Below are 11,213 nucleotides of genomic sequence, written 5' to 3' on the forward strand. Positions count from 1 at the left end.
ATTCAAACGTCCTCCATAAAAAATCTTCACTGTTCAATAAATACGCATTCGAGACGTCACGTGTGCACACAAAAATTAACACGTGTGAAATATAAACAAAATCCCTTTAGAAATCACCCAGTGACCAGAAAAAAAACAAGCTGATTATTTTGGATTAATTAAATCACAAACATGAAATACCAACCATTTGTAAAAACCTGCAAGTACTTTACCTAACCTTTTACATGTCACTGAAAATATTTGGAGATGGGGAAGTTCAGCCGACCTGTTTGTTGAAAAAAATGTTTATCTGTTGGAAAGTGTGAAAACAAATTTAAATACATCAATATTCTCATATTTTCTCAGATCCTAGAATCTTGCACCTCTCCATGTCATCTACTCATCCATTCCTTATGCGTGACTGCTGTGGCTGGAAGAAATTGTCTCTAAATATAAAAAAAAAATCCAATGTGAGGATCTGTACATTTCCTTTATCCATGGTTGATTAGCTGCTGGTTGACGATATATTGTGCGATTGGCTTAAAACGTGACTTTTAGCACAGAGTGTAGGCTTGAAAATTGACGGCAGTTTTTATCTGCAAAACTGCACATTGTATTTCATTAAATATAAAGTCAAAGAGGCAAAGCACAGTAGAAAGATCAATGTTGGTTTTGAAGTTATAGGGAAATGCCAGTGTTACCAAATATTACATTGTAGTGACTATTGTGTGATTTGATCTAAAAAAAAAAAACAGTTTCTACCACAAATCAGACGTAATCGGCTGAAAATGACAAAACGCGTAAACCAGAGACGTCAATTGCCAGGCAATGTGTCCATCAGGTAGATATGTTCCAAAACCTGCTAAAAGGTTCAATTTATTGCATGTAGATTTAAAAAAATGTATTCTTACATAGTAAAAAAAACAGTGTTCATCCAAAAAGACAGCCCTTCACACCTCATTACTTTTACAGTATTTCTACATGTTGACAACTGCAGGCTGAAGATTAAAGTGGTTTTCCAGTAGAAGGTTCGTGGCTCGCCAAAAACTGGGAACAAGTGATTTTGCAAAATGAAAGCTTTAATTTGAGCATCAAAAACACAATGTTCTTTAAATATCAAAAAGAAAGGCTTTAAAAAAAATTGAGTGGTTCAAAAGTGACAAAAAACAAAGATACAAAACCGGTGAAGAAATTCTGCCAAATGTGAGCACAATATTCAGTTTTAGCTTCAAACTGAACTACACTGAAAAGCATAGATTGCAAGAATTGGCTAAAAATAATCTTTTGTTGTCAATGCCATCTACTTTTTTAATCCATATTCGTTGTACTTTAAAACTTTAAAAAGTTGCATTCTATTTGTTGGGCATCTTTCTTTAAAACCTGACAAAAATCCAAACTGGACAGTTTAACCTTCATCAGGCAACTCATTGGTTAAAAAAGAAAAAGTGAGGCCATTTTCTCATCAGCCTGTCAGTAGAACGCTTCTTTAAAAGAGTGCAAGTGAGTCAAACAGGAGAAATCCACATTCAAGAGGCCATTTAACAGTTCCTGAAAACAATAATCCATAAACAAATGTCAATTTGGTAGCGTATCATTAAAGGCACCTTCCACTTTTAAGGCAAAACTCTTAAGCAGCAACAGTTCCCCCCCCCATAAAAGCCGAGTCGGTTATCCTGATGCAGTATTTCTCATACAGTATAAACGAGAGCAATAAAATGCTTTACAGTGTCATCCAGTCATTTCAGTTTGTGACTCCTTGTGTGAAATAATGTTTCCCATTGGGTGAAAGATGAGCCTGTACTGATCGTGAGGCAGTGCTTCTATTAGAATAAATATGAAAAAAAAAAAAAAACATGTTTCTATGTACCTGCCTGAAACATTCAGATTTTCTCATAAACGACGAGTTTCAGAGATATCGGAGAGGAACACTGTCTTTCCACAGACCTCATGAGTTTCCTCTGACTTCCAGTGACGATTCAGATGTAGAAACCAGTTTCAAACTGCTGCACAGCATCTGTGTCTTGAACCGTGTGATCGCCTCCCGGGTTGGTCACTTCAGATTCCTCAGGTGTTCCAGGACTTGCGGTTTTCTCCTCGGCTGCGTCCGGCTGCCGGCCCGCTGCCTTCGCCTTTGGCCAGAGCGGTGAGGGCGGCCAGGTTGGGGCTGGATCCAGACAGGTTGGCACTCCGACGCTTGTGCTGCTGGCGGCGGCGTTTCGTACCGCCGCGGGTGACCCGGTCGGGTCTCACCAGCACCCCGTAACCGGGGTTACAATGGAAATAGTGCTTCCCGCCCACTGAGCCGTCGTTCTTCCCTGAAGAGAGCGTCACAAGTTTAGAGGACATTTTTATCTGGCAGTACAAAGTAAACACGTTTATCAAGGATGTAGTTTGGATCTTCTACGTACCTGCCGGTACCTCCAGCTCCACTCCAACCCAGGTACCGTTTTCAAAGTCTGTGGGTCCCACGTATCGCACCGTACCGCTCTTATTGGTCCCCACAGTGACAAACTCTCCCTCCTTCAACCAATCGGGAAGCACGGTAGAAGCGGAAGCTTCCCCTTCCTCAGAATCGGAGATGATCTCCAGCGTCTCCATTGGGATCGACAGGTTCAGTCCGGCTCCGAGGCTGCTGGCTCGCGCCGCCGGAGGCGTTTCCTCCTCTTCGTCCACGATCTGCTGGAAGGACCTGAGGTCTGAGGATTTTACTTTCTGGATCTTGAATGGGTTTTCCCCAGAGGGGGCAGGTTTGGAAGGAGGGGCAGGATCCATGGCAGAATCAGAAGGAGCTGCTTGTTTGATCTCACTGGAGGCCGAGGTTGAAGTCTGGATGGCGGTGCTGTCTGAAGGTGATGGTTCTTCAGAGGGTACTTGGTTTTCCAGCTCACCGGTTGGTTCTGAAGTGCTTTTGGAGGCTTCAGGAGAAGCTGGAATCAGGCTGGAGTCAAGATCTTGAGTAGTGGATTGGTCCTGGGAGGATACTTGACCTTCAGACGCTTCCGTTGAATCTTGCTCAAGTTCTTCAGTGTCATCAAAAGTCGATGGAACACCCGAGTCTCCAGGTGATTGTGGAGGCGGACCTTCAGACAAACCTGGGTCGAGATTTGCTGCTGGTTCTGACGCATGTTCAGACATTGTCAAGTCTGCTTTGAGTTGCTGCGACTCTGGAACATCAGAGTGACTTTTGGCTTCTTCGGTGGATGGTTGCGTTTCCTGGTGAGTGGACTGATTCGATTCCGTTTCGTCTGTGTCGGTCACCTTGTGATCTCCCGTTGAAGGGCTTCCGGGTTCAGATTGGTGTGTTTGTGGTAAGTCTTTCTCTTCTGTTGGATTTTCTTCTGAGCCGAGATTGTTTGACGGTTCTGATTCGGTCCCCTCCGGTGAGGAGTCGTTCGGTTCGGCTATTCCTGGGAATTCCGTATCCACATGTTGATCTTGATCTTCTTTTCCCAACTGGACAGAGGAAGACTGGTTTGGTTCTTGTTGACTCAAGTCATTTGGTATCTGTTCGATCTCAGACGCTCTCCCATTAAAGCCTGGTGATGGGTTCTGTGGCTCTGATGTGGCAGGAAGAAGACCTTTGTTGGACGGTATGGGGATAGAGAGAGGTGGGACTTCCTGCGTCCCCTCGTCTTTCTCCTCCTCTTCATCTGGCACAGCCTCAAAGGGATCGGTTCGGCCGCTGTATGACGGCGGAAGATCCCAGCTCAGAGTGTAGACGTCGGACAGCGTTGCGGTGGAGATGCTCGTTGACATGTATCCGCTGGAAACCTCGCTCACGGGGCTGGAGGCGAAGTCCTCCACCTCTGGGATGATGGGCGGCGGGATGGGAACAGATTTGGGCATTTCTGTTTGGATGGCGGTAGGAATGATTTCCTCAATGGGAATCTAATGGAAAAATCACAATAACAACATCTTATCTCAGTGTAAAGGCCTTCTGTTTCCACTCCCCATAAACCAAAACTGCAGGATCTCATTGATATTTAAAGACACAATAACTTAAAAGAGCAAGTCACAGTGAAGACACTTAAATGTAAGATCTCAATCATTTAAAATACAGTTGTTCGTCTTCATAAGTGGCCTGAGATGACCAAAAAAAAAAAGAAAAAGCTTTGACGAATCACTGAAGACGTGTCGGGTTGCTTCAGGTCTTTCACTTTCAGAGATAAATGGACCACGAGTCGCCTTCGGGGATCTTACCAACTGCTGATGCCGGCTCATGCCGTCCTCCACGCTGGCCGACTGCACCATGATCCGCGGGACACTCTGAGAAAGACGGAATAAAGCAGACGTTTATGTCATTCCACTTTTAGTGATGTGGTGATTAGAAAGCTTCGAGACGTGGGCGAAAAGTTATCTTCAAGTCACCGTCGATCAGCCAAATACTTCCAAGCGTATTCAGCTCGATGTATTACGGCTTCCTTTAGAATCGAACGTCATCCGTTCAGCACGTTAATGCCGTGAAGAGGGAATCAAACATTTCATTTATTGTGCTAATCAGCAGTGGAGATGTTGACATGGGATGCAGAAAGTGCAATAAAAATATTTGTTCATCAGATCGCACAGACAGATAATCACCATAAACGGGTAAAACAATCAGGGTAATTGCACCTTAATTATAATTGCACCCAAAATCATTTATCCCTATTCAGTATTCAAGTTGGCTCTTTAAAGCTCAATATGATGCATCAGCTGATTAAATGTTCGCTCGTTTGCTTCTTGGCAGTTTCTTTGCTTGTGAAGAGGATCTGTCGAGAAACGTCCCGGAGACGTTCAAACGGTGTCTTCTAAATTGGGACAATTGCTCTGCAGACGCAGTCGTGGGATTTTAATCAGGGTGATTGTTTTTTTTTCTCTCAAACACGTTGGATTTGCGACTTTTTCCCTTTTTCTTTTCTTGAACCTACGTGGTCGGCAGGGGTGAGGCGAGAAAGCAGGTCGAACACGTCGATCCTGCATCCCCGGAGATCGTTACAGACGACCTGCAGGCCAACACAAGTCCACGATTCAAAGATTTATTCAAACTGATGACGTAGATCACAGCTATTTGTGGTGACTGACAGATTCACTGATGCTTTTCACATTACAAATTAAATTATTATGGTTGACGTCTGTTGGATCCAAAGGAAAGAAATGAGTTCCGAATGTTTTTAAGCCCCTCCATGCCTCCGTTTTAGTCACCTTCTTCATTACAGCCTCCTTAACCTTCTCCGTTTGCCGTAGGAGCGGTTTGACTCAGAGCTGCCCCCCAGTGGAGGTTCAGCATAACGTCCACGCAAACTAAAAGACGTATCCAATTAAAAACGTGCGGTAACAAAAACACTGAAACGGTTGCATTCATTTTCATTTCCCTGGTGGATGCAAAGTGAGCAGGACACACGTTGAGACAAAACATGAGTCTGATTTCACAGATTTGTATTATTAACAGGTGTTGTGATCACTTATCAAATTAGACCCTGGTGGTTAGCCGTGTTTACAGTCCTCCAGGCTTTTGTTTTTGTGTTGACCCCTGTAAACACAGAGGTGGAAAAAGCGATAATGAGGCCGACCGCCTGGAACAAAGTGCCGAGAGGCCTGCCGGGTTCCCACTCCGACCAAAACAACAGCGACACGCGAGTCCTCTGATTAGCCTCCCTCAGCCCGGAGCGCTAATCAGCCCCGATCGTGAGCTGCCGCCGGGGGGAAGAGAGACGAGCTGCAGACTCCTGCGTCTCCATGCGTGATTGGAGATCAGTGGGAGGACGAGGAGGACGGGGGGGTGGGGGGGGGTTCACCTGCTCTGCAGCGTGCTCCCACCTCTGCGGGGGCTGTTGGCGCTGCTATGATCCCAAACATTAACAACCACATGTCACGGCGGAGCACGCCTCATCCGCACCAGAACAAACTCAACAAAAACCAAAAAAAGTTTTCCCTGCACGGAGAAATGTGTCTGTGGTGGCGCTGTGGCACAGAAATACACCAAAAACAGAGAAGAAGTACAACACATAACATTAATGTAATGCCACTTTTATGCTGCGGGTGGCAGCAGTGAGTCACTTTAGCACTCGTTGTGAACCGTCAAACTTAAAGCTACCGTTACAGTATCATAAAACTCGAGTGATTTGCTCTAAAGCTGAAAATAAATCTAGTCGGACTCGTTTAGTGCTCACTGAAACCAAACGTAGAAATAATCCGCACGTTTACTTGGCGGGACATGCTGGTGTGGCATTCGCATTTAGCATTAGCATACCAAACATCGTCACAAAGTGTTTGTCTGCCAATGATCACTTCAGTGTTTAAACTGAGATCCATTATAATTAATTATTTCACCTCCACTTTAAAAACTATTACACTCAAAGGATTTTCTTTTTCTATTTTAATTATATTATTTATTTATGAATGTTTTTATGAATGTTTTTACCAAATCCTCAAAGCTTTAACAAGCAACTTTTTCTGAAAAAAGCATTTAATAGGTACTATTCACAACATTTTCTATAAAGAGAATGAAATGTACCATCAGAATGAACGTCCTGTCCACGGTCACATGGAATTACTCATCAGCAAAGTTGAAGGGATTAAACAGGCCTGACGCTGCGTCTCCACTCACTGTCATATACATTAAAGTCACTTTTTATCTGACGGGCCAGAATCAACCCTCTGACAAGGATAACGTTTGGCCCCACATGTTTGACACCCCTGTTTCAATAAATGTTATCCAAAAAAACCCCCCACAAAATACAATTTTGAGGAAGGAAGTAGATTCCTGCATCTTATGCCAACGTCCTCCTTCAGTTTACAGGGTTTTTTGAGTTGAAGCTTAAAAACCAGCAGATACGACACAAAAGGTGCCGTCTTTTCCATCTCCTTGTTTATTTACTTGTGGAAAGCAGCCATCTGAGGGCACCGAGGCATTTATACTCTTTATCTCTCTATTATTTGTGTTTCCATCTCCATAAGCCCTGTTCCCATGGCAACGGGGGAGAAGTGGCGCAGGCTGCTGATGAGCGGAGGGGGATATTTAGATTGAGGACGCAGTGATGCACAGAAACTTTAAAAGCCGCGATAAGGCGGCGCCGAGTGGAGAACAGGAGCTTAAACCGGCGCGTACCTGCTGATGGACGTCCGTCTGCTCCCGAACGTCCTCCCGCCCACCAGGAAGCAGGGACTTCAGCAGCCGCGGGACGGCCTTCACTGAGGGGAGATAAGACCACGCAAAGCCTGAATGCACTGACGGAGGGGCGAGGGAGGAGGAGGAGGAAGAGGGAGAAAACAAGAGGGAGGAGGCAGCGAGGGGGGGGTGGGGGCAGATAAGGAAACTCAGAAATGTAGTGGAAAAGAGGGAAAACAAGTAGTGAGAGGTTCAGAGCTATTGAAGGACAGAGATGCAGTCTGCCAGCGGGTGCAGCCGAGGACATGAAAGAAGAAGAAGACGACGACTCCTCAAAGCATCGGGAGATAAAGTGATCACTCTTCACCTGTTTCTGGGCCCACGTTGTGGGAGAAGGAGCCGGGCAGGGTGCGTCTGGATGGCGGAGCAGCTGCAGAAAGGTCCTGCTGGCTCTCCCAGCCCTGAACACACACACGAAGTTCAGTTTTGAACCTGAGATATCTCAATTGAAAATCACACACACACACACACTTATATGCTTAATTAGCTTAATTTTTCCTCATTTATTAGCTAAATTCTAATAAAACACTCCGACTCTTCATTTCACTAACTTCAGGCTTTTTCAAACTGAACTGCTTCAGGTATTGAAGGTACAAACGAAATGGATGTTTTTGTCCTCGACGCAAGTGAAATTCATGACTTGTATACTTCGTCGTAAATGTTTCGCCTCATTTAAGACAAGAGGCTGAAGGTGGACCCACCAGTTGAGAAACACTGGGAATCATTTCAACTGAACTCTGCATGAAGTCTGACCCAAAACAAACACAGGACAATCCGTTAGTGCGGAAAAGGTTAATTGGTTAATAACATAAACAAGGAGTCTGAGAATCAGATTGTTTCTTTCATAGTCAGTAGTTCATGAATATGTTTGTGGGAATAAAAACATCTTTTAGGGGGTGGAAACATGCACATTTTCACCCAGCTTAAATCTATTGCGAAATGTTTTTATTATCTTACTGTATCCTTTATCAGCCCACTTTAAGTTCTTGAATCATTTGTCCATAATAATTAACATTTCAGCAATTTTTTACAGTCGCTCAAACTATTTATTGATATTCTTTCAGTGATGCTTCATTGTTTAACTGAATAATAAAATAAACGTAAAGTAGGAGAACTAAAATAAAAACTAATTTATCTTTTATATCTTTTGCTTTTCCTACATTAGAAAACATTTTTCAAATCATTTATGCTAAATTACTGATACACCTGTTTCATTAAAAACAGATTTTAAAATCCCCAGTAATGAGCTAAAAAGGATAATTAAGTTATATGCTGTTGTGAAGCAGCCGATTTAACACCCACATCAGGAAAAAGGAGATTAGTGGCCGAAAGAGAGTCTCACCTTGAAGTCATTGAGTCTATGACTGGAGGAGTACAGATCCACACTGCTGGCTGACAGCTGGTTAAAAAGGTTAGAGGGTCGGGTGGTTAGGGGTTAGTCAGAGGGGTTAATAACAGAGGTTACATCAGGATGAACCACAAACACAACACAAAGATCAGTTCGTTAGTTTCTAATGTGGTTAGGAGAAATCGAAATGTGAATTCAGTTGATCTAAAGCGAGCTAACTCGTCCCAGCTTTCCCGTTTTTGTAATACTAGTTGTTACCACCAGATGGTGTAATGAGTTTTTTTTATTCAACCATCTAATCAGCCAGATGTGCTAATATTAGGAGTATATCTCACGAGGGTAGATGCCACCAACACCTTTTTTTTCTTGGATAAAACTCTAGAGCTTTAAATTTAACGTGCATACAAGAACAGTCCCGTTTAGTGTTTGACTTTTTTGACTAACATTCATAAAAAGGTTCATCTGAAGGTTTGAACTCCCAGTTACCATATTTTCCAGACTATAAGTCACACTTTATTCTTTTCCCCCATTTGAAACCACTTTAAAATATAGCAGTAATAACCTCCTGTGACCACTAGATGCCAGTGATTGACAATAGAATGCTGCTACAGTTTCACAGGTGCATATCTCTTCTAGTTTTAAATGACTGACGGAGCAATAAAAAATGTCTCCACAAGGAAAAATAGCTACACAAGCAAAATCCATACTGATGTGCAACTTATAGTCCAGAATATACGGTGCCTCAATCGTTACGATAATATTGTGAAATCCTCATATTACCAGACCCCAAAAAACATCTGTGAATGTAAAGCAGGAAAACTACAAAATGCTTTACTTAGTATACCGTATTTTCCAGACAATAAGTCACAGAAAATGCATAATGAAAATGAGGAAAAAAATAACAATAATAAAAATAATATTGCGATAGAAATGCACCCTTAATAGAAGCAACTTGAAAAAGGGTGACTTTTAGTTATTGGAAAATAAAGTAAGGCTGTAGGTAGGCAAGGCTATAAGGCTCGTAAAGTGGCTAAAAGGATAAAAACTAAAAACTTTGAAACCGTGTCAGTAATTTAATGCGTCTAATTCCAAGTTAAGTACAATTTTGTGTCTATGTGATGAACTGGTAATGACCCCAAATCCAAACCTTATAGGGAGGCAGTACAAGAATAGGTGTATAGGGTGAGGTTGTACAAAGAACTTTCATAACGTAGAAAGTAAAAAAAAAAAAAAATCCCCAAACTCTGAATATTTCCACCGGTGGCGTAAGAAAACCCACAAAGAAGAGTTGGACCTTCTTACCAGGTTGACGTTGGGAGAGCTCAGGCAGCGTCTGCTCACTTTCCCTCTGACTGCCAGCTGTTCCCTCACAGCCACCTCCTACACACACACACACACACACACACACACACACACACACACACACACACACACACACACACACACACACACACACACACACACACACACACACACACACACACACACACACACACACACACACACACACACACACACACACACACACACACACACACACACACACACACACACACACACACACACACACTATAAAAACAGCGCGATTTATGCGTCTCTGTTTTGATGCTCTGTGGATTACTGATTAATTAGCTCGATCCGTTTCTTTTCCTGGCAGGATGGAGGGAGACGTGTTCCCATTTAGGTTCTGGATGACAGTTTCCAAAATTACACAAAGACAGAAGAAGGCGATGAGGATTTAATTATGCTCGTGCTTCAATGGGAAACATCACTCAGAGGGGCCGCCGTTAAATGAGTGACTGCTCCAGAAGATGACAAAAGGAACGCCTCGCATTTCTTTGTGTTTTAACTCGGGGGTTTTTCACACCGCTCCGTCGCCAACGACCGGATTCGGAGTTAACTGTAACTCCAAGTGTGATGATGACGGGTGAAGGCATTGTGGTGTCTCATCCTAGTCCTGGAGGGTTTTTGTGATACATTTTCCCGTTTTGTTAACTTGGCATTTCTTTGTAAAAAGAGGCAATTCAATAAAATAAATAAATCTCTTAACGCTTGCCACAGACCATATTTAGATTTATTGTTAAAACATGCAGGGCGGGAGTTCTCCACTGGGAGTTGCACTAATTTGGTAAGAGTGGAGATCTTAATACGAGATAAAGACCCAAAACTTTGTATTTGTTGGCGTATTGAGATAAGCTTGCTGTGATCGTGCAGATCGGTGGGGGTCCGAATGCGATCAAGACTGTATGTTGGACGGGGATTCCGAGCCGACCTGTCTGAGCCGGTCCAGAGTGAGGATGTTCTCCACCGCCAGGACGCTGCGCAGGTATTTCTCGATGGCCGCCTCGCTGTCGGCCGACTGGTCGTCCTCCGCGCTGGCGGCCAGCCTGGCCAGCATCTCCCTGTCCTCCGGACCGTGGATGTCCTGGGCCGGAGCAGGTTCACAGTGAGGGGAGAGTTCACACGGCATCCTGACACTGTTGACCTGCCCCTGTAGCGCCGCTCACCAGGTCTAATAATACAAAGCTGAAGTGATGTCGAAGCCTGCAGTTCAGGCACAGGATGGATGCAGATTAAATCTATGAGCTGCACTGCAGCAGAAATGTAATTATAGCACAATAAATAGCAGTCACACAGATAATCAGAGCAGCAGACTGCTTCTCTCATATTCACCTATTTTACAAAGGCGAACCAGAAAACTGATGTGGGACTCTGGAGACGGTGGAGAGCGGGAACAAT

The 11,213-nt window shown here is 43.7% G+C and overlaps 1 protein-coding gene across 2 annotated transcripts in view; it reads right to left on the reverse strand.

The window, feature by feature from the left end:
- Nucleotides 1-161: 161 nt before the first annotated feature.
- Nucleotides 162-11,213, reverse strand: part of LOC308143120 (kinesin-like protein KIF13B) — a 40,072-nt gene continuing 29,020 nt past the window's right edge. Inside the window, exons 35-41 of one of the 2 annotated variants that reach the window (XM_080513818.1) lie at nt 10,747-10,899; nt 9,777-9,854; nt 7,434-7,527; nt 7,067-7,149; nt 4,180-4,245; nt 2,388-3,867; nt 162-2,294 (exon numbers count right to left, since the gene is read on the reverse strand). In XM_080513818.1, coding sequence (XP_080369944.1) covers nt 2,044-2,294; nt 2,388-3,867; nt 4,180-4,245; nt 7,067-7,149; nt 7,434-7,527; nt 9,777-9,854; nt 10,747-10,899 — 2,205 coding nt within the window. In that variant the 3' untranslated portion in view covers nt 162-2,043. Of the gene's footprint in view, nt 2,295-2,387; nt 3,868-4,179; nt 4,246-7,066; nt 7,186-7,433; nt 7,528-9,776; nt 9,855-10,746; nt 10,900-11,213 lie in introns of both variants that reach the window. The other variant, XM_080513817.1, reaches the window with a different exon arrangement.

This window comes from Blennius ocellaris (genome assembly GCF_963422515.1).
Source record: "Blennius ocellaris genome assembly, chromosome: 18".
Classification (NCBI taxonomy): Eukaryota; Metazoa; Chordata; class Actinopteri; order Blenniiformes; family Blenniidae; genus Blennius; species Blennius ocellaris.